General features: G+C 40.4%; 2 protein-coding genes across 4 annotated transcripts in view; one reads left to right on the top strand and one right to left on the bottom strand.

The window, feature by feature from the left end:
• The window catches only part of dnajb6a (DnaJ heat shock protein family (Hsp40) member B6a), a 12,864-nt gene extending 6,728 nt beyond the window's left edge, over positions 1-6,136 (top strand). Inside the window, exons 6-10 of one of the 3 annotated variants that reach the window (XM_034314785.2) lie at positions 133-303; positions 417-609; positions 1,992-2,062; positions 4,745-4,936; positions 5,026-6,136. In XM_034314785.2, coding sequence (XP_034170676.2) covers positions 133-303; positions 417-609; positions 1,992-2,062; positions 4,745-4,936; positions 5,026-5,093 — 695 coding nt within the window. In that variant the 3' untranslated portion in view covers positions 5,094-6,136. The other 2 variants (XM_034314786.2, XM_053227589.1) reach the window with 2 other exon arrangements.
• trpa1a (transient receptor potential cation channel, subfamily A, member 1a) lies at positions 5,539-24,629 on the bottom strand. Its single transcript, XM_026941207.3, has 28 exons — positions 23,905-24,629; positions 22,508-22,608; positions 22,274-22,424; positions 20,858-21,033; positions 19,655-19,762; positions 18,459-18,567; positions 18,222-18,367; positions 17,047-17,183; positions 16,402-16,450; positions 15,982-16,081; positions 15,789-15,889; positions 15,144-15,313; positions 14,145-14,309; positions 13,813-13,927; positions 13,054-13,220; positions 12,050-12,140; positions 11,888-11,947; positions 10,761-10,862; positions 10,579-10,649; positions 9,824-9,974; positions 9,423-9,512; positions 9,153-9,322; positions 7,839-7,968; positions 7,520-7,702; positions 7,355-7,423; positions 6,623-6,727; positions 6,417-6,523; positions 5,539-5,992 (listed from the first exon to the last, which is right to left on the bottom strand). The coding sequence occupies exons 2-28, from the start codon at positions 22,601-22,603 to the stop codon at positions 5,803-5,805; spliced, it is 3,309 nt and encodes a 1,102-aa protein (XP_026797008.3). The 5' UTR covers positions 22,604-22,608; positions 23,905-24,629; the 3' UTR covers positions 5,539-5,802.
• Positions 24,630-27,500: the final 2,871 nt, after the last annotated feature.

Here is a 27,500-nt window from a genome sequence, read left to right as displayed (position 1 = left end):
ACAGCATGACACACGCAGTGTTTATTTCTGACCCATTGCGCTTTGTGAATGTTGTTGGACTTTGCATATTGTGTTATGAAGCAGTAATGGAGTGAAATCCTGAGCTGTGGTTCTTCTGCTGTTCCTCTGCAGGAGACGATCCGTTCGGAGATGACTTCTTCGGTGGTGGTCAACGGCGGCAACAGCATCGCGGGATGAGCAGGAGCCGAACAGGCGGCTCCTTCTTCTCTAGCGGGTTTGGAGGATTCGGGGGTTTCGGCAGCTTTCCGTCTTTCGGACCGTCGTTCTCTTCGTTCGACGCAGGTCAGACGTCGCCGACGTTCCTGTGTTTCAGATCGGATTCTGTTTCATACACTTCATCTGCTCACTGTGTGTGTGTGTGTGTGTGTGTGTGTGTGTGTGTGTGTGTGTTTCAGGTTTCAGCCCTTTCGGTCAGATGGGTCAGATGGGTCAGATGGGGCAGATGGGGCAGATGGGTGGAGGTGGATTCACGTCCTTCTCCACCAGCTCGTTCGGAGGCGGCGGCGGCGGTGGCAGCGGGATGGGGAACTTCCGCTCCGTGTCCACGTCCACCAAATACGTTAACGGCAGAAAAATCACCACGAAAAGGTACGACCTCCAGACAATAATCAACAATCAGTAATTAATTCAACAATAATCTACCACTTATCCACTTTTTCCTAATTTAAGATTAGCATAAACCAAATTATCATAATTATTATTACTGGCAGATCGTTTTAATTAGAAATATATGCGTAATTAGCAAAAATTACCTGCCAATAGAGCAAAACCTTTTTAAGCTTAAAATTAGTAAAGATTATTTTTATTATTATCTCAAGATTTTTTTTTGTGGTGTTAATAAAATAACTCGCAGAGTACAGAGTTTATTATTTTTTTTTAAGAAAGATTTTCCTCGCATTAATACGTAAGTCCAGAAAGGTTATGGGCTATTAATTAATTTTTTTCTGTACCGTTATGTCGAGGTTATAACGTATAATTTTCATGATAAGGTAGTTTTCTTGAGACCACGTAGCAATATCGGTGTTGCGGCGATTCCGCAGGAATCACATCTTGTTTGCGGAAGTTGGCTGGCAGTGAAACTGATTCGCCTTGTCGTGTGAGACGGACGCTAATCTGGAAGCTGTCTAGCCCTGACAAACATGCAGCTATTTCTCTTTTACATCAGTCGCTGATTAAAGTAAAGTTTTGCGCATCCATGATTAAAACATCACGAGAAAAAAATCAGTCATGATATCAAGATAACTGCATGGAAAAATACACTGTATGGCCAAAAGTATGTGCACCCCTGACCATCACACACCCACATGAGCTTCTTCTCCAAACTGTTACCACAAAGTCAGAAGGTACACAGTTGTATAGAACGTCTCTGTGTGCTGTAGCTTTACAGTTTCCCTTCACTGGAACTAAGAGGCTGAAACCTGCTCCAGCATGACAATGCCCCTGTGCACAAAGCGAGCTCCATGAAGACATGGTGTGTGAAGGTTGGAGTGGAAGAACTCGAGTGTCCTGCACAGAGCCCTGACCTCAACCCCACTGAACACCTTTGGGATGAACTGGAACACCGACTGAACCCCAGACCTCCTCGACATCCCAACATCAGCGCCTGACCTCACTAATGCTCTTGTAGCTGAATGAACATCTAGTGGAAAGCCTTCGCAGAAGAGTGGAGCTTATTATAACATCTGAAATGAGACGTTCAACAAGCACATATGGGTGTGATGGTCAGGGGTGCACAAACTTTTGGCCATATAGCGTATCAATAACTCAAGGCCTTTCTGGACTTCTGTATGTTCATATGATCAGTTAAGGGTTGAAGTCGGTGCTCAGGTTCCGCACTAACCGCGGGTTATAAACACGGAGCTGCCAGTCCCTCCTCTCCGTCAGTGTTAAACAGCTTATATTATAAAGCTCACTGCACACTGTTGCGTTTTCCAACGTCTCATTAATAAATGCTCTGTGTTTCGATGCAGAATCGTAGAGAACGGACAGGAACGAATCGAAGTCGAGGAAGACGGACAGTTAAAGTCGCTAACTATAAATGGTAAGGAACAGCTGCTGCGACTGGAACACAAGTAAGCACATCTCGGTGCTCAGAGCAAAGTTAGGACTCGGATGTATGTAATTTTTTTTTTTTTTCCTCTTCTTAGCACTATTAGATTACCATTATACCGTTATCGTGGGCTTTTGATTATTATTATTAGTATTATTATTATTATTATTAGTTTTCTTTGTAAACCTATTTATGAAGCGGAATGTCAGTATTTGGTGCAGGGGTGCTATTACTTTTAGGGACCATGGTGTAAAGTTAAGTTCTTGTTTTTTTTTGTTTTGTTTTGTTTTGTTTTGTTTTTTCCTTTACACTCCAGATGCACTTTGCTGTGTTGGACTTGAACGCACATTGCCGTCTGTGTACTGCTTTTGAGCTAAAAATAAATAAAAAGAGAGAGAAAAGCATTGTGCGTTTAACAGGCATGACTTTGCATTTTTGATCTGCGTTGAGTAAATAATCCTCGGTTTTCTTTAGAACCCTGTTAATAAGCTCGTCTCATGCTCTCGTCTCATGTAAACGCTAGTAGAGTGTTAGACCAACTGTACTGATATATGCAGTCTTACTATTATTATTATTATTATTATTATTATTATTATTATTACTATTAAGTTTTGGTTTGTTCCAATGAGTGTTTTTTCATTAGTACCTGTACACCAGCCAATGATGTTCTTAGTCTTACTGTTGTCATGGAAACGAGCGATAGACTCGAGGTGTAATTGATATGAACGTAAATGAATTTTGTGGACTTTGTACGCAAATTTAAAAAAAATCAATAAATGTGAGTTTCATCCTTTTTTGAGGATGCGGCAGCTTCCGGCTGTGTATGCGTGTGTATGCGTGTGTGTGTGTGTGTGTGTGTGTGTGTGTGTGCGCGCACTGCATGCTGCTAACACAATACCTTCTATAATTGGTTAACACGATGTACTTATCATTTTAACAAAGAATCTTACAGTTAAATCAGATTTTTAAAAAAATTTATTTATTTTAACCTTAACTCATGTTCTTGGTTCATCTGTTTCAGTCGCTTAAAAAGCAGAATCATTCATTTTCTTCTAAACATTCTCTGATTTTTGGCTACGTCGTAAATAAACGTTATTTATTTACAGAAAATAAATAAAAAACAATCAGCAAAGAAATATTAGCATTTTGAAACATGTAGAAAGTAGCGATGCGAATTCCGACTCTTTTCAGCGAGTCAGATCGCTCGACTCGGCTCACCAATAAGAGTCGACTCCTAAATTCCTAAAAGATTCATTTTTAATCATCTTAGCCAACAAACCAGTGATTGTTCTTCTTTCCATGACGATTAGATCTTACTCTAACTTCATAATAACAAAATAACATCACTCAGCATTGCATTTTATTAAATCTGTTTAAATAATTATAAAATCAGCTAACTGTAAACATCCACAGAAGATTCGTTTCCGTGATCGCGTAAAGAGCCGACTCGTTTTCGAACGACACGTCGCTACACGCTGCAGGAGAAAAAAAACGTGTTCGCTCTTCTGTCTCACGTCGTCTTTAACGCTACGTTCACGTGACGTGACACAGATCTGAGTTTTCTCAGTACAAAAATCTGATCTTTACAAGTCGCTTTCGTTTGCGATCCTAGATCAGATAAGTCGTAACAACGACGGAGGACAGAAACGGCGACAGCGGTGACGTTATTCAGCGGCAGGACGGGGAAATTAGTGATTTATTTCACATCTGGGGAATCGATTTTAACAAAAAAATAGTCGTGTCGTGAAACAAGTGCCCAAGAAATCGATGAGTGCATGTGGGATGTTTCAGCGGAATGTGAACCTTCAAGATAGACAGATCTGATCTGAGCAAAAAAAAAAAAAAAAAATCTGAATTGTTCAAAGAAGCTCGTAATGTGAACGCAGGCTGAAAACCGGAACCTGTTTCTATAACAACAGCGAACGTATAACACCGGAGTATTTCCAGGCTCCAGTCAGGACACTGGAGTAAAAACTGTGGTTTTAAATGAATGTTCTTCGTGTGGAGGTAGTAGAAATGTGTCATTTTAAAAGAAATAAAAAATTAACTTTTGCACACTAATAAAACGGAGACGTGAATTAAATTAATTAAAAATAAAAATCAGCAGGACGGTTGAGTATTAACATGGTCAAAAGGAAACACGTTAAAAACATTTCTACATTCTAATTACTAGTAATTAAAAAACTTATTATTTATTTTTTCCCAGCATGTTGCTCTGAGTCAGTGCAGTATTTTTACACTCCTGGTTATAGACATCATTCGTCTCTAATTTTGTCTCTAATCATTAAAATTTCCACCCAACATGGAATGTAAAAATGAACACCTGTGGAAAGCTAACCAATTTCAATTTTTATTTTTTAAACACATCATCACTTTATAAAACTTTGCACTCACTGACGTTTGTTTTGATCACTTGATTGAATACTAACTAACACACGTGCAGGTTTTACGTCCTTATAAAGACTAACCTTCACGCTGGGTGTGTCTGCTAACCTGCATTTCTCTCTCTCGCATATTTAAAATTTGCTCTTTTGCATGGATGAAGCACCAGCAGGGAGGAGTTAAATCTTCAAAAAACAAAAACAACAACAAAACAACAAAATTCTGTACAGATTTTTTTCCCCCTTCATGCATGCCCCGCCCTTCATTTCATGCCCCGCCCCCTTTCTTTAGGGCAGGCTCTTGAGTTGGGTCTAGGGGAGGAGCGTAAACAGAACAAGTCACTTCCTGACTCCTCCTCCAACTCCGCCCACTCCAGCTCCACCCACTCCAACTCCGCCCACTCCAGCTCCACCCACTCCAACTCCACCTACTCCAGCTCCGCCCACTCTCACTCCACCCAGAGAGAGCGACAAACAACCAAAGGTCAGACTGCGTTCTTTCTTTCTTTAATTATTTATTTATTTTTGGTTTGTACTTTTTTTTTAAATCTTGAGTCTTTTTTTTCTCTCCAGAGCAAAACGGAATGAAAAGGAAAAGACCAACGCTGAAGGGTGAAACAAAAAAGTCCAAAGAGTCGTGAAATATTTCGGAAACGAGCGACGGTGTCCGCGGCAGTCGAGAGCGTAAGCGTGGAAGTCTTGTTGGCTGGACGAATGGTTTCTAGTTTGTTTTTTTTTTTTTTTGAATTAATAACTAAAACTTCATAACAGGTGTCTTTTTTTGTGTCATGAGAAAGTTTCACTTTGTTAAATCTGCTTTACAATAAAAGACAGTTTGATGAATAATTACCAAAATAGATGTAACTAGAAATAGCTGTGAATTAGAGGTGTTTGTTTGTGTTTGTTTGTGTTTGTTTGTTTTTTATCCTAGTTCCATGCGCTCCTGCAGTTAGTGTTTCTGTCTGCATCCGTCTGTGATCATTTCTAATAAACTTCAGTCAGTTCTGTTCGCCAAAATATGTCTAAACAAGCGAGTAATTTACACCACACGGATCCTGAGCAGTCTTTCATTAACTGTGAAACATGACAGTTTAATGTATTTTATTATTGTTACACTGTGCGTCGTGTTTCATACCGTTTCTGACACAGTCGGAGTTTTCACGCCGTCATCGCTTTATTAACCAGCAGAAAGAAGGCGAGAGAAATAAACACCGCGCTGTAGTGACATTTCGCTTCTCAGTGTCCTTAGATGGCGTATACTTTTGAAAATAAATATCACTAAGCAGCCCAGATGGAGGTTTAGACCTCGCGTGAAACTCGGCCCTCAGCACCGGCGTCCGAGTCGTGATGTCACTTCCTCTTGGCCGTAACGGCGCGCAGCAGCGGCCCCCACTTGCTCTTGGCGCTGAGTTTGTGCGTGAAGTCGCGCAGGACTCGAGGGCCGTCGTTTTCCTCCGCCTCGGAGCTGATCTCCATCTTCTGCACGATCAGCTTCAGCAGGTTGTGCTGCTTCTCCATAGACTCAGAGAGATCCTTCAGTCTGAACACACACACGCACGCACACACACACACGCACACACACACACACGCGCACACACACACTGAGGTCTACACCACTTTGTGCAACAGAATAACATAAAAAATGCTACTTTTTTTATGACTAATAAAAACGATGTGTCTGTTACCTGTGTCTGTGTTACTTGCGTCTGTTACCTGTTTTTCTCTTACCTGCGTCTCTGTTACCTGCGTCTGTTTTACCTGCGTTTCTCTTACTTGTGTCTGTGTTACCTGCGTTTCTGTCACCTATGTTTCTCTTACCTGTTTTTTACCAGCGTCTCTGTTACCCACGTGTCTGTTACCAGTGTGTCTGTTACCTGAGTCTCCGTTACCCGCGTGTCTGTTACCCACATGGCTGTTACCTGCGTCTCCATTACCTGTGTTTCTGTTACCTGCGTCTCTGTTACCTGTGTTTCTGTTTGGTGAGTTCTCTCTCCAGCTGTGTGCACTGCCGTGTGCTGGAACTCAGCCGTGCTCTCACTTTGTTCACTTCACCTCCACAGAAGAACCACCTCTGACACACAGATACATGAATTGGGAAAGTTCACACTGCTTCATGAACATTTTGTACGATTAAATATTTATCGTGAGCGTGTGTTTGTGTTTGCGTTACCTTGCCTTTGTAGCACTTGTTAGGAAATTCCTTCACGGAGATTTGGTCGACTCTTTTCATGAACCAGGAGGGCAGACGCTCCTCCAGATTAGTGTGAAGTTCAATCTGCGCGTTATTTACGATGAAGTTTTATTATTTACGATAAAACTGCACCCGTTCACGACATTGTGCATCTCTGTGTCTGTCAGTCACAAGAAAGGAGCTGTGGCCTAAGTACTTTGTGACATGTAATAATGGAGGCGTGGCCTCTCTGTCTCAATCACAGTAAAGGAGGCGTGGCCTCTGACTCAATCACAGTAAAGGAGGCGTGGCCTCTGAGTCTCAGTCACAATAAAGGCCTCTGTCCTTGTCAGAAGTAGTGAAGGAAGGCATGGTCTCTATACCTGTCAGTTACAATAAAGGGGGTGTGGCCTCTGTGTCTGTCAGACGGAGGGAAGGAGGCGTGGCCTCTCTACCTGTCAATGTAAGTGATGGAGGAGTGGCCTCCTTCACTCTGTCAGTCTCAGTGAATGAGGAACGCCCATTGTGCCTGTCAGTCTAAAGAAAGGAGGCGTGGCCTCTGCACCTGTTAGTCTAAAGAAAGGAGGCGTGGCCTCTCTGCATGTCAGTCCAGGCAGTGGAGATGGAGGCGTGGCCTCCTTCACTGTGTCTGTCAGTCAAAATAAAGGAGGCATGGCCTGTCAGGTCACATGATATTGCCACTGAAGTCAGAAGGTAGGTCACAGCACTCACCTGCATTCCTATCTGTTTTAAACAGGCGTTGTTCTTCACCTCTGCGATGTCTCCCACAGCCAAACCAATCTACAACAAAGCACACGGCATTCAGAAATGCTTCATACGTCAGATCTTCGACTCACTAATGAGCGACGTGGAGGAGAAGTGTGTCGTAAAGCTCACTAGCAGGTTCATGAGCAGAATCGGCACGAGCAGGACGAACCAAACGAAGATGAAGTACGTCAGTATGGGGAAGGGAAGATGTCTGGCCATGAAGGGTTTCAGGAAGTTGTCCTGGTAGTTGATCTCTCCTGCCATCATGGCAAACGTTTGCATCATCGAGAGAAACAGACGGCCAAAATGTTTCTGCAAGACGAAATGATGATAAATTCACAGGATCGTAACTGTTTTAACATTAAAGACATCACTATTTTTAAATTTCCTTGTCATTATACATAGATCCTCGTTTCTGCTAATCCACATGTTCCTACATTTATCTCACCTGTTCGATCATCAGCGCGTAGAAGGCCAGAGCGAACGCCAGGATCAGATAGACGAATATCAGAATGATGCTCAGCAGCGTCTTGCAGATCTCCCGAAACATCACCACGTATATCCCAAACCTCTGAAACCTGCACACAGAGAGGAGAAGACTGCCTCTAACTCTCCAGGAAATTCTTAAATTAGTGTGTTGAGTTGTAGTGAAAAGTGAAATATGTAGTCTTGTGTGTAAATACGTACATCGCCTCTCTAAACCCCACGCAGTTCCACAAACATAAATACAAAAACTCGCACACAATAATGAGAGCTAATGACACTGAAACTTCTCTTAACCTTAAACTGCTGTAACTCCGACCATAACAACGCTAACAACACTAACAGGCAAACTACCGTAAGTCCTAGAGTAGCACACCTAACAAATTGGGAAGCTACTGTAGGTGCTGGGGTAACATTATTAATAAATAGGCAAACTACCATAACTATTTACTGTAAATTAAACAAATTAAACTACCTGAAATGGATGGAGCAGGACGCCTACCGTAAATACACTAAGAAATGGACAAACTACCATAAGTACTGGAGTAACACACATATGATAAGCATACTCACAAGTACGCAAACTACCGCAACTGCTGGAATAAAATATCTGTTGTAAACTGTTGGAGTGGTACACCTACCATAGAAACAATGTCAAATAGACAAACTACCACAAACGCTTTGAATAAAAGTACTAATAATAAGCAAACTACCGTAATTGCTGGGTTAGCATGCCTACCATAAATATACAAACAATTGAAGAACTACTGTACTTGATAGAGCAGCTCATCTACAGGAAAAACACTAACATGTAGACAAACTACCACAGTTGCTTTAAATATACTAAGAAATCAGCAAACTACCATAATTTCCTACCGCAAAATCACTCCCAAGTTGGGAAACTGCTGTAACTGCTTGAGTAAAAATCTACCGTAACTACTGAAGTAACTCACCTACCGTAAACACACTAATAAATTAACAAACTAATGCAAATGCTGGATTAAAGACAATAACTATCACCACTACCAAACAAACACATGATCATAAGTGTTGGAGTAAATAAAATACTAATAATTGGGAAAACTACCGTAAATACTCGAGTAACACACCTACTGTAAATACACTAATAGATGGACAACCTTCCAGAACTGCAGCCCAATACAGTAAAATTGTTCTGAGTGAAAAGGTTTCAGTTTCGTCACAATAAAGTGTGAATCCAGCGCAACTTCACACTCATGAAGACTGTTCTGAATTGGGGATTGTGAGCGTGTTGGTGTACCGCTGCAGGTAGAGGAGCAGGTTGACCCAGGAGGCGAGAGACGCCAGAGCTCCGGCCTGCCAGTGCCACGATTTCTTCACGTTCAGCAGGAGAGGAAGGACGAAGAGCAGAGAGCAGATGGTCGCGGCCCAGTCTGTCACGTTCGACACGTCCTGCAGGTACTTTAACCTCTGTGAGAGGAAATGACTCAGTCAGCTGTTCTACAGCATCTACGAGATTTAATCGTGCGCAAAAATCACAAAATCTGGTTGGAAGAATTCGTAAGCGTACCTGCTGAAACATCTGCACTACTTCTTTGCCGACTGCGTATAAATTCATCGCGAGGACCAGAAACATGCAGGTTGTGATGAAATAACACTGCTGTAAAAAAAAATTAGCCAGTGGAATATGATATTAATGTTCCTGGAGTCAGAGTCTGTTTTTGTCCTGCTTAAAATATGCATGAATTTACTACGATTTAATTAAAGAGGGTGAACATTTGATACGTGGAAACATTTCATCTGTGGATTAGCACAATGTGTGTTTTGTTCACTGTGTATAAATACATGATGTTGCACGTGTGACGTGTCGAATGTTCTTGCTGATTTAGCAAGTAAATTATTCAGATATTTGTTTCTGATATAAATGGCACGTTTAATAAACCGAATTGTTGCTCTGCTGTGGTGCTGTACCTTGTCCAGAGTATTAGTGACCATCTTGATCGTCACGTTTTTCTCCACGCTCAGATTGGGCCGCAGATTGACGATCAGGTAGGTCAGCGGGAAAACGCCCAGCGTGTACATGGTCATATTGAGCAAGTGAGCTTTCACCCCGTACGCATGCCTGTGTCACAGCGACGTTTCAGTGTCAGTACACTTTCATATACACTCAAGTTGATTATTTTCCTATAACAGCATGTCTCCAAGTGCTTTAAAGTTAAGGAGACAAAACGCAGCTTGTCATGTTACTGAGAAACCGCAAAGAAGAAGCGTAAACTCCTCTGTCCTGAAGATGTCGCAAAACTTAAAGTTACAGCTTTACCTCTGACTGTTACAAAGCGCTGACACTGGAGACTCCTTCCATAAATATTAAATAATAAACACCTCTTTACAGAAAACTTCACCATATCAACAATTTTTTTAACCTATTTATGTAGCGCATCCTCCGTACACGTCCCTGTGAATGAGCTGTTACTATAGAAACGATAATGTATTCAACCAAGCGCATTAATTATTCATAAACCTGTGATTTGCAGCTGCACTACTGTCAGAGCTGCTGCTATAGAAAATGAATCTTCTGACCAATCAGAATCCAGAATTCAACAGCCCTGTGTTATAATACAATATCATCATATTATCACGAGTCGTAAGTTTCACGTTATTGTTGTTTTTTTGCGTGTATGTGATGGACACGTGTTCTGATGTCTACGTTGTTCCTGAACACTCACCATTTCATTTCCAGATATTTCTTGCACACTGGATGCGTCAGTAACTCGACACGATTAAACTCCACCATGGCCTAAAGACAGCGAGGGAGAACGGCAGACTTTATATAAAATCACACATTATTATATTTTCTAAGTGTGTCTAATTTATTGACTAAGATATTTTTTTTCTGTAAAATACTGACGTTGAGTGCAGCCAGGGGTTTGTATTCGTCTTCTTTCTCCGTCTTCTCCCTGTCCTTAGCGTACTGTTTTGGCTGTTGAAGCCACTGGAAATTATATTCCAGCTGTTCATCAAACAGAGCAGGAGAGTTTACAGGAGAGGAATTAACACGTGAGATTACAGGAGACAGGGATTAACACGTGAGTTTACAGGAGACAGGGATTAACACGTGAGATTACAGGAGAGGAATTAACACGTGAGATTACACGGGGCAGGGATTAACACGTGAGATTACAGGGGACAGGGATTAACACGTGAGTTTACAGGAGACGGGGATTAACACGTGAGTTTACAGGAGGCAGGTATTAACACGTGAGATTACAGGGGACAGGGATTAACACGTGAGTTTACAGGAGATGGGGATTAACACGTGAGTTTAAATGAGACGGGGATTAACATGTGAGATTACAGGGGACAGGGATTAACGTGAGTTTACAGGAGGCAGGGATTAACACGTGAGATTACAGGGGACAGGGATTAATGTGAGTTTACAGGAGGCAGGGATTAACACGTGAGATTACAGGAGGCGGGGATTAACACGTGAGTTTACAGGAGACAGGGATTAACACGTGAGATTACAGGGGACAGGGATTAACACCTGAGATTACAGGGGACAGGGATTAACACGTGAGTTTACAGGAGACAGGGATTAACACGTGAGTTTAAATGAGACGGGGATTGACACGTGAGATTACAGGGGACAGGGATTAACACGTGAGTTTACAGGAGACAGGGATTAACGTGAGTTTACAGGAGGCAGGGATTAACATGTGAGATTACAGGAGGCGGGGATTAACGCATGAGATTACAAGAGAGGGATTAACACGTGAGTTTACAGGAGACAGGGATTAACACGTGAGTTAACAGGAGGCAGGGATTAACACATGAGATTACAGGAGGTGGGGATTAACACATGAGATTACAGGAGACAGGGATTAACGCGCGAGTTTACAGGAGATGGGGATTAACATGTGAGTTTACAGGAGGCGGGGATTAACACATGAGTTTACAGGAGGCGGGATTAACGTGTGAGTTTACAAGTTTCAGAAGAATATTTCATGTTAGCATTTTATTGTGAATGAAACCCACATAGTAGCTGCAGGAGTTCACGTCTTCCTCTGACTCTTTAATGCAGGTGTCTAGAAGATGCTGGAAGAAGAAAATGCACTTTTTTATATAAAGTGTATATAATTTATATAATACCAGCCATATGGAACGTGTTGATCGCTGTGGCTTGAAACAGCAGCTCACCTTGAAACACTCAGGGAGAAACTCGATCATGTCCAGGACAGTGCAGCGTTTGGCTGAGTTCACTTTAAACGTAGTGATGGCTTCCTCACACCTACGACAGTAAACACACACCCGACCTTTAACACCGCGTGGAGCTTTATCATGCTCACTTGTGTGCAAATCGATGGATATTCTCCACAAGGGAGCGCTAAGTAACAGTCACATTCCTATAACGTGTAACAGGTAAATAAAAGTATTTAAATTTGTGGGCGTGGGTCCGGTCCAAAACAAAATGGGGAAAAATTGCATATGGTAATTCATGCAAATTCAAAAAAGTGACATACACAGAGGCCACGCCTCCTTCAATAAGACTACAGATGCAGAAGCCACGCCTCCTTCAATAAGACTACATATGCAGAGGTCACGCCTCCTTCAATAAGACTACAGATGCAGAGGCCACGCCTCCTAAAGTAAGACTGACAGATGCAGAAGCCACGCCTCCTAAAATAAGACTGACAGATGCAGAAGCCACGCCTCCTTCACTAAGACTACAGATGCAGAAGCCACGCCTCCTAAAGTAAGTCTGACAGATGCAGAAGCCACGCCTCCTAAAGTAAGACTGACAGATGCAAAAGCCACGCCTCCTAAAGTAAGACTGACAGATGCAGAAGCCACGCCTCCTAAAGTAAGACTGACAGATGCAGAAGCCACGCCTCCTTCAATAAGACTACAGATGCAGAAGCCACGCCTCCTAAAGTAAGACTGACAGATGCAGAAGCCACGCCTCCTTCAATAAGACTACAGATGCAGAAGCCACGGCTCCTAAAATAAGTCTGACAGATGCAGAGGCCACGCCTCCTTTGATAAGACTACAGATGCAGAAGCCACGCCTCCTAAAATAAGTCTGACAGATGCAGAAGCCACGCCTCCTTCGATAAGACTCCGTATAAGACTACACAGGCCACGCCTCCTTCATTAGGACCTTGTCTGTAATCCCAGTGCATGATGGGATTGATCGTACCTACCTGTCGCTGTCGATCACGGCGCACGTGACGTCTTTCCTCCCGTTGTGTATGGCCTCGTGCAGGAAGGAGGCGTCGCTGCGGTTCAGCAGGATCTGAGCTCCTCTGGACAGCAGGAGGCGAACGGCAGCAACGTGTCCCGCTCGTGCAGCCAAGTGCAGTGCCGTGTTCTTCCACAACATATCCCACAATGCACCAGTGGTTATCATCACTTACATCAACTATACGATGTATATATTTATAAAATATATTTCACTCATTAGATCTCATCATATTATAATCAGCCATTAATCATATACGGATGCAGAGTTTGCACCTGGACGTTGATTATTTTCCTATAACAGCAAACCCCTGTGTGTTTTATTCCTCTTATACCACAGCAATTTACCAACAATTACCATTTTTAATTTCTTACAGAAGGACATGGCATACTTTTTATCCATTTATAGTTAGTTGTGGAACATCAGAAAACTTAAAGTTACAGCTTTACCTCAAAGCGCTGACACTGGAGACTCCTTCCATAAATGTTAAATAAACGTCTCCTTACAGAAGATGAACAACACTTCAACATTTCAACAATTACACACGTTTTTGTCCCTGTGAATGAGCTGTTGCTATAGAAACGATAACGTATTAGAACGAGTGCATTAATATAAACCTGTGATCTGCAGCTGCACTACTGTCAGAGCTGCTGTTATAGAAAATTAATCAACACCTTCTGACCAATCAGAGTCCAGACCCAGATAAAACATTTAAACGTACTCCGTCTCCGTCGGTTTTGTCCAGGAGTTTGATGTTAGATGTGAGTAAGCTGTCCATGGTCTGCGTGTATCCCTCGGCCGCAGCGTGATGTAAACAGGACCAGCCTTTATAATCACTGCACACAACAGAACATAAACAGCTCGGGGACAGAAGGTTGTGAGTTCAGATCCCATTTGTATCTTCACCTCTCAAGCATGGAGGGAGCTCCTGGTGATCACACTAATGATCTCTTTGTGGTAGTGTTGGCCATAATTAAGCTCAAACCATGCCTGTGTGTGTGTGTGTGTGTGTGTGTGTGTGTGTGTTGAGTGAGTTGGGGTGTGTTTCTGTACCTGTGGAACAGAGCACCTTTTCTGAGGAGCAGCTCGACCACTTTAACATGGCCGCCTCGTGAAGCCAGGTGTAACGGTGTCATGCCGTTCTCATCACCCTCGTTCAGCAGACGTGTGTCTGTCATGGTCTCCAGGAGCCGGTGACACGTGTTGATCCTCCCGTACCTGCAAATCAGCGAGACATCAACTTTACGGATAGTCAGAAGATCAGAGCTCCTGGTTATGAAGAGCAAACATCTTCTATTAATGGAGTTCAGAGTTCCTGCTCACGGAGATCAGAACTTCTGTTCATCGAAATCAAAGCTCATGGAGATCTGATCTCCTACTCTTGGACTTGATCAGAGTTTCTAATCATTGAAGATCAGAGTTGCCTTTGGAAATGAAGATTAGAGATTCTACTCATGAAGGTAAGTACTCCTGCACGTGGAGAATACTGCTTCTGTTCATTGATATCAGTGATTCTAATCGTGGAGATCAGAGCTTATACTCATGAAGTTCAGATCTTCTACTCTTGAAGATTAGAGCTTGTGTTAATAGTTTTAAAAGCTACTGTTCAAATACATTAGTGCTCATGTGAAGGAAGAACAGATCAGATCAGCACTTCTACTCATAGAAATCAGTGATTCAACTCATAAAGTTCAGATCAGATCAGATGTTTACTCATGGAGATCAAAGGTTCACTTGTGGAGATCAGAGGTTTACTCATGGAGATCAGAGGTTCACTTGTGGAGATCAGAGGTTTACTCATGGAGATCAGAGGTTTATTCATGGAGATCAGAGGTTTACTCATGGAGATCAGAGGTTTATTCATGGAGATCAGAGGTTTACTCGTGGAGATCAGAGGTTTACTCGTGATGATGATGGCCCATTAAGCTTCTATGTACTTAAATCTAGATGTTCAAACTCTAGTCATTGCCTAAACCTCATTAATACCTATTATGATTTTAGTACCACACATTTTGAAGGTTCCTCTAGAGGTTCCTCTCTTTATCCACTTACTCAGCTGCAAAGTGTAAGGCCGATTTCTTCTGCTTGGACTTCTGGTCGAGTGAGACCTCCAGGCCGAGCATGTTCTTCACGGAGTCAGGGATTCCCAGCCTGCAGGCGTAGTGAAGAGGAGTGCAGCCCTCCGAGTCTTCATCGTTCAGCAGCTCTCGCACATGCTCATGCTGCAACAATGATAAAAGTTTAGATTTTCAAAACAATAAGTAATAAATCAGCCTGTGATATAAACATAAACATCTGCTATTGGTTTGTTTTTTCTGAAAAAGAAACTGCAAAGCCTCCTGAGTAAATCCTGCTTCTGAGAGCTACATGATGATCATATAAGAGAACATCATCTAATGAACTTCACTCAAGCTGATCAGAGTAGTGAATATTCCAGGGGAAGTGGACAAGGCTGTGGTCAAAACCGAAATGAAACGCAGACCTGCGCTGTCATGTGTTTGAGGTAGCGCTTTAGTTGAACACAAGGTGGCAGTAAAACCTTGTTTTTTAATTATAACCTCATTCTTTGCAGTAAACATTGAAGAAAAAGTGTGTGTCTGTGTGTGTGTGAGAAGTAACAGAACCGATGAAGAACCTCAGATGAGACGAGGAACATCTTGATCGGCATTGTAATGAAAAACAAGACGCGTGAATCACCTGCAGAACTTCTGCCGGAAGGTTCTTCAGACCTCGAGGCTGCAAGATGGCGAGATGCAGGAAGTTGCATCCAGCTTTGTCTTTAGCCGTCAGATCGGCACCTGACACCAAAACACAAACAATCCGACATTTTTATTATTATTTATTTCCACCGCTCTTGGCGAATCTTCGTAAAGAGTTCGCTGAAGATTACCGTGTGACAGCAGCAGGTTAACGGTTCTCCAGGCACCACAGCTGGTCGCTAGCAGCAGTGGAGAGTGGCCTTTACAGTCGGGGAAGTCGATGTCGGCGCCCTGAAACACACTGTTAGCTAGCAAAGAAGCCAACTACCTTCTTTTTTTTCTAGATAGACAGCTAGGCTGCTAACTAGCTGCATTGTTAGCTAGTCAGGGTGATAAGTAGACAGATTGAATATTAGCTGCATTGTTAGCTAGTCAGGGTGATAAGTAGACAGATTGAATATTAGCTGCATTGTTAGCTAGTCAGGGTGTCAAACTTTAGATTGATATCAAGTTAACTAGCTTCAGTGTTAGTTACAGTACTAATTAGCTGAATTGATAGCTAGCTAGACTACTAACTAGCTGTATTATTAGCTGTCGTTGTATTATCTCACCTGTGAGATTAGATACTCCACCAGTTCATAGTGGTCAAAAATGGCCGCCCTGCAAGAGCGAGAGAGAATGGGAGTGAGGTGGTGTGATGGAGTTGATTATTTTCCTATAAATGCACATCCCCTAAGAGTTTTATTCCTTTTATAGCATAGCAAATTGCCCACGATTACAATTTTAAATTTATTAAAGAACAACACGTCATACTTTTTATCCATTTATAGTTACGTAACGTTGTGCGGTGTCGTGTTCTCAGTCCCTCACAAACCTCTCTTTTTTTCTCTCTCTTGAAGTTACACAGAAACCGCAAAAGCGTAAACTCGTCTGTCCTGAAGATGTCGGAAATCTTAAAGTTACACCTTTACCTCTGACTGTTACAAAGCGCTGACACTGGAGACTCCTTCCTTAAATGTTACATAAACGTTTCCTTACAGAAAACTTCACTGTATCAAATGGATTTTTTAAAAATCTGTTTATTATCAGTAGAGCGTCCGCTGTACACGTCCCTGTGAACGAGCTGTTACTATAGAAACGATAACGTATTAGAATGAGCTCATTAATATAACTCAGAGCTGCTGTTGTAGAAAATTAATCAACACCTTCTGACCAATCAGAATGCAGAAGTCAGCAGTGATGTGGTGTGTGAATACTTATGTAGCGGTGTTTGGAATGCTCCGTCTGTGATGTTGATGATGTCACACACTCTCTCGTACGCCTGGAGCATCACCTTCACGGCTTCCGTGGCTCCCTGAGTGCACGCAAAGTGGAGAGCGGTGGATTTATCACACTGCGGAACATGGAGAGAAAAGACCCTTAAATTAAAATATCTCAGATGATTGCAAATGTATCTGAAATTTCACGTTATAAATCTTCAATCTTATTCTATTAGCAGATCATTTTTATTTCATGCATTTATTTCTAGAAAGAATTCAAATTACTTTTACGTTAGAAATTAGTTACAGATGCCTAGAATTGGTTTTAATATTCTTAGATTTGTTTGCTCATGAGAAATATTATAATATTATAATAATCTAATATTAGATACACTCACATTTTATTTTTTATTTTCCCTTTTTTGCAGTGTGCTATCATTATTACAGTATGTGTCAAATACCACATGCTCTTGTGGTCATGTCCTTCTCTGGGAATTCTTGAAGGTTCTCTGAAGAACCCTACAACAAAGTGGTTTCCCATCTGAAAGGTTCTTGAGTAGAACCCTTCTGTGGAAGCTAAGTGAGCTGAACTCTCCAGAGAACCTTCAGAATATATTTTGCTAAGAGTGGATACACTCTCATGCCAAACTCATCCAAAATGGCGGCCCCCTGACGTCCCAGTGTCCAGCGAGTCTGAAGTTTGAGTGACGTACACTGCAAGTCGTTCAGCTGACGTCACAGCAATATGGCGGCGCACACAGTCAGCCGTAAACAGATTTTCTACTTGATAAAACCTTTACGTTTATGATATGAAGCCTTTATGCTGTTAAAAAGTTTTGTACATTTAGATTTGAAATGCAATTCTGTTGCTTTCATCCCTAAAGTGACAAGAACATTGTGTCAAATAATTTTCTACATTTCTTCACTAATCACGCAGAAATCATTCAGGTAGATCTTCATTATGCGTTTATCAAATTTAGAGACTAGCCATACAGATGTGACTTTGCTCTGGGCGTCCATGTTCTTCCCGAGCGGAAGCGCTGGAACGGGTTTAGACTCTGGAAAATTAGAGTTCCGAGTATAATGGAGTGCAGTGATAGACTTCCATTAGCCTCGTAGCTCCAGAAGAAGTGAAAATTTGTCTATTTGAAGTTTGCTCGTGACTTCTCTACCTGCTGTTGGTCGATTTTGGCGCCATGAGCGATGCAGAGCTTGATGACCTCGAGGTTTCCTCCACGTACGGCCAGGTGAAGAGGACTGCTGATGGATTTGTCCACGTAGTTTATGTGTCTCTCAATGGGCACGCCTTTCTCCTCTCCTGTTTGTAGGAAAAGATTTGATCATTTTATAGATTATATTGTATATTACAGTCTAAAGTCAAGCCGATCACACGCAGACGGATGTCTGACCTTTTTGGAGAATCACCTCCATGGACCTCTTGGCTCCTGCGAAGGCGGCGGCGTGGATGGCCAAGTGACCCAGCTTGTTCTGGCAGCACAGTTTGGCGCCGTGCCTGTGCTGAATTCAATACTTATCCGATATTTCAAATACTGACTGACAGCTTTGATTACAATTCTTTTTACTTATTAAAAAATGACATGTCACTTTATCCATTTATAGTTACATTTAATGTTGTGGAACATCCATGAAATGAATAAGTTCCTGTTCTTGTTTACGTTATAGCAGCTATAAACAGTCGTTCCCTCACCAGCCTCTCTTTATTCTCTCTCTTGAAGTTAAAAAAAACACAGCTTGTCCATGTTACAGAGAAAAAGGCAAAGAAGCGTAAACTCCTCTGTCCTGAAGATGTCGGGAAACCTAAAGTTACAGCCTAAAACACTGACACTGGAGACTCCTTCCATAAATGTTAAATAAACATCTCCTTACAAGAGGAAAACTTCACTATAGCAACGATTACGCACATTTTTTTATCTGTTTATTATTAATGGAGCGTCTGCTGTACACATCCTGGTGAATGAGCTGTTACTATAGAAACGATAACGTATTAGAATTAGTGCATTAATATTAATAATACATTAATAAAAGAATAAGAGCATTAAAGCTGCTGTCATTAATAATTAGAAAATCAACAGAATTCAACAGCGATGTGGAAGAATGAGAAATATCAGATAAATCTGACTTTATTTGAGATATGGTAAAGGATTAAATAAATGTGCTGGAGATGGAAAACACTTAACAGTGATTAGGAAAGGAAGTGAAGAGCATTTATTGAGATCGCTAATGGATAAATGGATTTTGCAAGACTATTAAATGGCTTGAAAAAATATTACAGAATTGCGAAAACTTTCTTATCATAATTGCCTGAGATTTTATCATGCTCGAGCATGTGATAAGTTATTACTAGAAATACTTGTGTACTTATGGGTTTATGTTTCAAAACAAATGAACATACTTTAAAAAAAATTTATTCACGCCTTTATGCTGTCTCAGTTTACGCATCATATACACAAATTTCCTTATATGGTCAATGCTTCCTGTTTTCATTTCCCTACTATCACGGAGTGTAAATCGTCCCACTTTTTTCACACTGAACTGAATGAAAGGTTCATGTAGAAAGTCGTAGGAATCCAGAGGTTTTAGTTACCAGTATGAGAAGCGCCTCATGGTTGTCCACTGAAGCAGCCAGAGTTAAAGGTGTGTTTCCCAGATCGCCTTCCAGGTTCACATTCGTCTCTCTGTGTGTCAGGAGTTGCTGTAAAAAAAATACAAATAGATTTGCATGTGTGAAGTTCTTGTCTTGTCTGTTTGGAAAAAAAAAGCCTGTGTAAAAAAATCACTACAGCATGTCCAGTATTTATTCACCACCAGATTAACATCTTCACTGTTTCTCCTTTAGCGTCATTGCTCTAGCATCCACTTCTTAGCGATTGTATTCATAACAATACGAATAAATCATCTCAGTTTTCAGTTAGCAAGAAGACTAAATCTGATCCTTCTGATGCTAGATACACAGGAAGTAAATTAATTTGAATTATATGTTATTCTTATTTATCCCACAGCGCTGCTGAAATCTGGATTCAGAAGGTGTTGATTCATTTTCTATAACAGCAGCTCTGACAGAAGCGCAGGTTTATATGAATGCACTCGTTTTAATACGTTATATATATAAACTGATTAAAAATTTGTTGACATGGTGAAGTTTTCTGTAAGGAGACGTTTATTATTTAACATTTATGGAAGGAGTCTCCAGTGTCAGCTCACAAATACAATCGTCCGGAGATCACGACTCCTGACGATGCCACCGCTAATCGAAGGCTGGGAGTCCAAGAGAGCAAAATTGGCCATGCTGTCTGGGTGGGAGGGGCATTCTCTCTCTTTCTGCTGTCAATCACAGCGACACTACAGTGACACCAGCCAATCGTGGGTGTCTGTGAGCTCATGCATGTAGAAGAGGGCAGATAGCGCTGTCCTCCGAGTGTCTTACGCCGTCCTGTGATGCTGTGCTTGAACAGCGGTTTGAAAAGATGCAGTTCACATGTCTCGGAGGAAGGACGGGCTAGCCCCGCCCTCCCAGGGTGCTACCTGACGTGTGATAGGGGAGAGCAGGATGGTGGGCGGGAATTGGCCAAGATCAAATTGAGGAGAAAATGGCAGAAATATTTTATATAAATAAATACGTCTTATTAACGTCAAGAGAGAGAATAATGAGAGGCTGGTGAGGGAACGACTGTTTATAGCTGCTATAACATAAGTGAGAACAGGAAGTGACTTGTTTCATGGTTGTTCCACAATATTAAATGTAACTACAAATGGATAAAAAGTATAATGTGTTTGATATCACTGGTACCTCCACTATGTGGTTGTGTCTGAGGCTGACGGCGAGGTGCAGTGGTGAGAGAGCCGCTTTGTTCAGGATGTTAGGATTCGCTCCGAGACTCAGCAGAGCCAAACAGCTTCCACTCTGATCCTGCTGAACGGCCCAGTGCAGAGGAGTGTTTCCTTCATCATCCACAATGTCCAGCTCTACACACACACACACACACACACACACACACAATAGAGTTCTCAATAATGTCGGAGTACATAGACAACTATAGATGTGTGTACCTTTTTTCAGAGACCAAAACAAGAGAGAAATTTTGGTGTGATTTACATTTTACATGAAGGAAAATGCCATTAATTTTCACTCTTATGCCAATAACACCTCGTTTACATCCGCATATATGTTTCAAACTGAATATCTGTTGAATTTCTCTCGGACCCAGAACAGTCAGAAATCCATCAGCGTAGATGTTTTTCCGATTACGATCCTACGCTATAGATAAGGATTCTTCCAAAGTCATATTGCTGATATTGTTAGAACTTCCATTTTTAGAACATTGCCATGATAAAGAATATGTGATGCATGTGAAGAAGTGAGTCCATGTGCTTATAACCTCTACATTAGATTACTGTAATGCACTTCCAGCCGGATTCTCAGCCGTATCCATCAACCGGCTTCAGTTCAGGAAGCAGAAAGTTTCTGCTACAAAAGCAATCTACATTTATATATATTTTTTTACAAAGTAGAACATTTTTGTAAATACAAACCTCCCTATATGGCCTGAAGTTTGGGATAGTCTTCCTGCTAATTCTAACAATATTGCTCAAACATTTTTCTTTCTTTTTTTTTTTGATAAATTGCATCTATAACACGTCGTCTCTTAAACTGCAGTAGTAAAAATGTCAAAACTCAGGAGTAGTGTGTTTATTTCACTGGTTTTGTTTTTACTTAGCAACTTTGAAGAAGGCTTTAAGCTCCGCCCACTTCATCATCACATCATGACATGTTTCCTGATATAAAATATCAATTTATGTGTCATTATGTCACTTAATTAACCTTATAAACCGCTTAATTAACCTTATAAACCACACGTACTAGAGTGGAAAGAAATTACGTTAAATTTTCAGCTTGTTTTTCTCAAAGTTCTAACTGACTAAAAATCTCATGAAATTTTACATGTTCATGTAAATGTATAATTATTTATTATTTATAATCATATTACAGAGGAATTTCTCAAAACGTTTAGAATTGTTGGATTTACATTAATTTGTTGAAATTACATTAATTTTGCTCTTGTTGAACAGAATGCATTCTGGGTAATTTCTGCTCCTGATGTCTACAGTGAACTCTTCAAGCACAAGCAAATTGTACTTAAGCTAATAAATTTAGCAGAAATGTTGATAGAGGTCGTTATTCCCCCTGAGTGAGCTCATATCTGACCCTGAGAGCCGGCGAGCTGTACGATGAGGTTGATGACTCGGATGTGGCCTTTGGAGGCGGCGTAGTGAAGCGGGGCGGCGCCGCCGTCGTCCCGCATGCTCAGGTTATTCGAGTCGCCCTCCAGTGCCGGGACGTTGCCCTCCAAAGCCCACTGTGAAAAAAACAGGAATTAGCAATCAGTAGGGTGCATAAAAATGTGCGTAAAATCATTTTTAACAGAATAAAATCTGAAACCTTAAAGACGTTCATTGACGTGCAGCCGTTTCCGTCCATGTCCATCAGAAACTGGTATTCGTGAGTGAACTTCGGCTGAGACCGGGACGGACACATAGCGTCTCGACACGAACAGAAAAAATGGAACCAGATGAGCAAAGAAACACAAATTAACACAAAAATCTACAGTACGATGATATAAACAATCATCGACGATCCAAACTCTAACTGCAGCATGAGTCTGAGGTCCGAGTGGACGATCTCTATTAAAACAAAAAGTAGAACTAATGACTATGTAGGAAATAATAAAATGATCCTCACTGTCCCAGTGTTGTAATCAGGATGATGAATTATTCAATTCAATTAGTCACATTCAATAGTCACCAGCTTTCATCAGGCTCCATTTAGCACCGATTTAAAAAAAGAAAACAGCTAAAAATTTAAAAGTTTTATTCTTTGCCTTACTTTTAATATTTCATGTTACTTTTACAATATTTTAATTTTTGTGTTACCAAGTTTTATATTCTATGCTGTTATTATTTACTTAGTTCTCACACACTGTTATTTGTTGCATTATTATTTGCCTGTTTTTATTTTTTCTGATTTTTATTTCTTTATTTCTCCATTTTATTCTTCATATTGTAAATTATTATTATTAGTAGTATTAGTATTAGTATTAGTATTAGTATTATAGACCCTAGCACTTATATCTAATACAAATTGGTCTTCAATCTTAAAACATTTACATGACAAAATAGTTTGTTTTTTTTTGGGGTTTTTTTTGTCCTATTTTATTATTGTCTTTGCCATATTATGTTTAGCCTGAAATACAGAACATGATTCAAAACAACTTATACACCATCCAGCTAACTCTAATAACAATTCAAAAAAGTTGCATAAAACCGGTTATAGTTTTGTAATTTTGGTATTAGTAAATTAATTACTAGCTGTAAAATATGAATGAGTTAGAAAAAGTAAATAAATTCTCCCATAATTCTGTTCAGAAGATGTAAGATGTAAAGTTACAGAGAAATGTTGAACAGAATTGTCTCTTAGTTACACAAGCTATCTAACACAAGAGTAAAGTAGTCTTATTTACAAAAGATTCCTTACAATATAATATCATAAATCATGATAAAAGTGATATGAAAATTTATATTTAATATTGGAAAAATTGGTTTAATTGTAATAATAATTCTCTGTGATTTAATGAGGATGGAGTTTATCAGTGTTATTATTAAAACAAACTGATGCACAGGTCTGAAAAACTTTTAAACAATGCTTTACTGCTATATTTCCAAATCCTAAATGACAGCATTTATTCTATAATATGCAAATAAAAAGTTAAAAAGTCTAAATATCAACAGGTAATAATCTTTCAAATCACGTTTGATGTTATAAAATAAAATAGTTTGTACCTGGTGAGAGCCGCTGTTCCTGTCCGGCTGTTCAGCTTGTGAGCGGCTGGTGATCGGTGAAGCGGGTTTATATAGAGCGAGATACACACCCTGAATATCAGATTACCTTGTGTGTGTGTGTGTGTGTGTGTGTGTGTGTGAGAGAGAGAGAGAGAGAGACAGCAGCAGGGCTGTGTGTATTGACTGTTCCTATACACTCTTCCAACACACTCTCCTCTCTCCAGCACTAATGGGACTCAGGGTCAAGCAACAGAAAGACAGACAAACACGACAGTCCGAAAGTGGAGAACAGTCACGCTGCAGCAGACGTCATGTTATGAGATTTTATGGAAGAAGTAATGCAATTGTGAATCCTCCTCATTTGCTTTAATTATATTTGATTTGTTTTATGCTCGTTGTTCTTGCAGCTAACTGAATAATCCAGGCATTATGTCGGAGACGTGTGAAGATCCGTCATGCGTCTTCTCTTTCATCTGAACAGCATTCGGTCATCTCTGTAATTCATTAGAGCGGGGAGATGGCTTCCTGTTGAGAGTTAGACCAAAAAAAACCATCTCCAGTGTGTCCTGATAATCAACTAGACGATGCATCATGATATTTAACGTGCATTATATTATGATTATGGCGACTTCCACCACTGCTTATTCAATGATCTGAGATTGGATGCCTGCTTTGTGATGATCTATAATTAGCTACGTGTTAGCTTTACTTCTCCATGAAGTACAAACCTCATATTAACTGATCATTCTTAAAGTGTTAACTTAATTTCAGAGAAGCTTTACTTCTGCCTCTTTAAGCGTCAGTTCTTCAGGTGGAAACACCGTGTTGATGAGAGAGATCAGAGGAAGGCTACGGTGACTCTAATAACCACTTTTTATACCCGTGTTGAGCAGAAAAGCATCACAACACATGTGAACTGAACCTTGGAGCGGATCAGAAGACCACATCAGGTTCCACTCCTTTCAGCCAAGAGCAGGAGCCTGAGGCTACAGTGAGCACAAAGTGGACAGAGGAAGATTCGAAAAAAGGCCAGGTGAATGAGCAGGTGTACGTGTTCCTAATAAAGTGGACAGTGACTGTATCTCATATATGACAGAAAATTTGGGCTTTAAACAGCGTTAAACTTGATTTTTTTGCCTCTAATATATAAGGATGTCCCACAGGGATCCGTTACAGGCCGTATTCTGTTTTTCGGGTAAAATAGCGTGTTCCAAAAGTTTCCATGCAGCGAGGAAATTAACACTTTATAGCAAAATGTCTTGCAAAATTTTTCATACTTAGTTTATGGGTTTTTTTTCCCTGATAGCCTTTAAGAACGCCTTTGAGAAAGGAAGAACATATTGGAATCATTCTCATGGCTGGAACAGGAAGCTGTCGCAAGGTTGTGATGGACATGCAATTACCTGTATAACACCAGAACCCGAATTCATCATGAGTAGGAGAGACGACTCTGTGTGTGTGTGTTTACAAAGAAATGACAATCACGTAGAGGATGATTTGTAAATAAAGTTACATTTTGCTAAAAAGTGTTAATTTCCCCTGTGTAAGGAAACTGTATATATTTATACAGTCATCTCATCCCTTTTAAACTCCTGGTCTGTAATTTGCTATGCATTAGCTTGGGCTGCCAGTCCAAAAAATGTAAAATTTTATTAAAATTTCTGGATATTGGTTATTTCTACATGACTCATGTTATAGTGCAGCTTTTTAAGACGTATGTGTACACCACGTTGCGTTCGGGTTTACACACGGAGGATTCTGGATCCTGTAAAGGCAACACATAAGCCTTTTCTTAACGGATGTTGAAGGATCACCTTCTCCGTTATGTCTAGTCGTACACGACGGTAGCTTTGGATATTTAACAGGTGTACGTCAGGGACCAGAACCAGCTTCTTCCCTTCGACCATTACCCTGCTGCTGAACTCTACACTACTACACCATTACGCCACTGGTGTTTCATCCTGCAGCTCTATTCTATACTGTATGTTCTGTATCATCTCTATATCACTGTAGATTCATAGTATATATCCTAAGTTATCTTTATATATCTGTATATTGTCTTAATATACATTGTATATTATCCATGGATAATCTGGGTACTGTTGTATATACAATGCACACATCTCTTACATATATTTCTGACTAATATTTGCATATATTATATTTTTTTTATATCTGTTAGAGTTTTTTCTATTATAACGTAGTGTAATTTACCATTCCTACTGTTATCTACTCAATAGCTACTGCACATATTCACTGCCTGTAGCCTTATTATTTATTTATTTACTGTATATATATTTACATATTCAACCTGCACTTTATTCATTTGCACAGTGCTACTATTTGCACTTCTGGAAATAGTTTATTTACACTATTTTGTGTATATACAATACACTATCTGTTACTGGTTCAATTCTGTTGTCTATTCATATAAATATCCCTTTTAACGGTTTGCTATGTTATAATCTGTAATTAGCTGTAGATTAGTTTAGCTGACAATCTGAGAGATATAGAATTTTGTTCAAATTAAAATGTGTGAAAGAAACAAAGCTCATTTTATTTTGTCTTGTTATAGAGGCACTTTTCCTTCTGCGTTCTTGACTGAAGAAAATTAGTCATAACCTGTGTACATACCTCTCCTCTATTCTGCCCTGAAAGAGTTGATTAAAGCAGGCGTTTGTGCTCCGTGTACCTCGGGTTCGTTGTGAGCTGTGGAAGCCGAGACATTTGTGATGTTTGTGAGTAAATAAATGTCAGATGAACACTTCACCTGCTGAATCCGGACTGAGAAGCTGCTCAGGTAGTGACAGGTAGTAAATCAGTGATGTTATTTTATCATATACTGTGATAAATCCTTAGCTGTAAACTAGCATTAAACGTGTTCCTGATTTGATCCTGAGGCCTTTTCAGGAATTCCTGATTTCCTGATTTAGCAGAATGCTGTGAGATTTGAGCTCTTATTAATCCTGAACCCATTACAAATATACAATGGGTTCAGTATGATGTTATTTCTCCTTATTTTCTGATTCTTTTAATCAGCTCGTAATATTTGTTGCTTACCAAATAAACTTGTTTTATTAGCAGCTAGTCATTATTTTTATTAGCAGCTAATCTCAGTCTGTCAGAATTGGTCATTTATAATGTGCATTGTTTTCTGATTACAAAACAAACAACAACAACAGGAGTGAAGTTAGCACAGATCGTCCTAATGATTATAATACATTATAATATTGTTATATTTTGCTTTGAGTTAAATTACTCAAGGAAAAATGGCACAAATGTACTTAGATGTACAGCATTAAAAATCAAACTAAACCTCAATACATTCAGTACCTGTGAGAGTAGCTCGGGAAATATTGCGCAGTTAGAGTTGTTGGTGTCAGATTGGCTGGTCTGAGTATTTTTAGGAAATGTCCTGGGAATTTCACACACAACAGTCTCTAGAGTTTACACAGAATGGTGCGAAATCAAAAAACACCCAGTGAGCATCAGCTCTGTGGTCAGAAACGCCTTGTTAATGAGAGAGGATCAGACTGAAAGGCTGCAGTAACTCAGATAACCACTCTGTACAACCGTGGTGAGCAGAAAAGCATCTC

Source organism: Pangasianodon hypophthalmus, chromosome 21, assembly GCF_027358585.1.
Source record: "Pangasianodon hypophthalmus isolate fPanHyp1 chromosome 21, fPanHyp1.pri, whole genome shotgun sequence".
NCBI lineage: Eukaryota > Metazoa > Chordata > Actinopteri > Siluriformes > Pangasiidae > Pangasianodon > Pangasianodon hypophthalmus.
The sequence above is the reverse complement of the archived record's forward strand: the minus strand, read 5'-3'. Positions and strand labels throughout refer to the sequence as shown.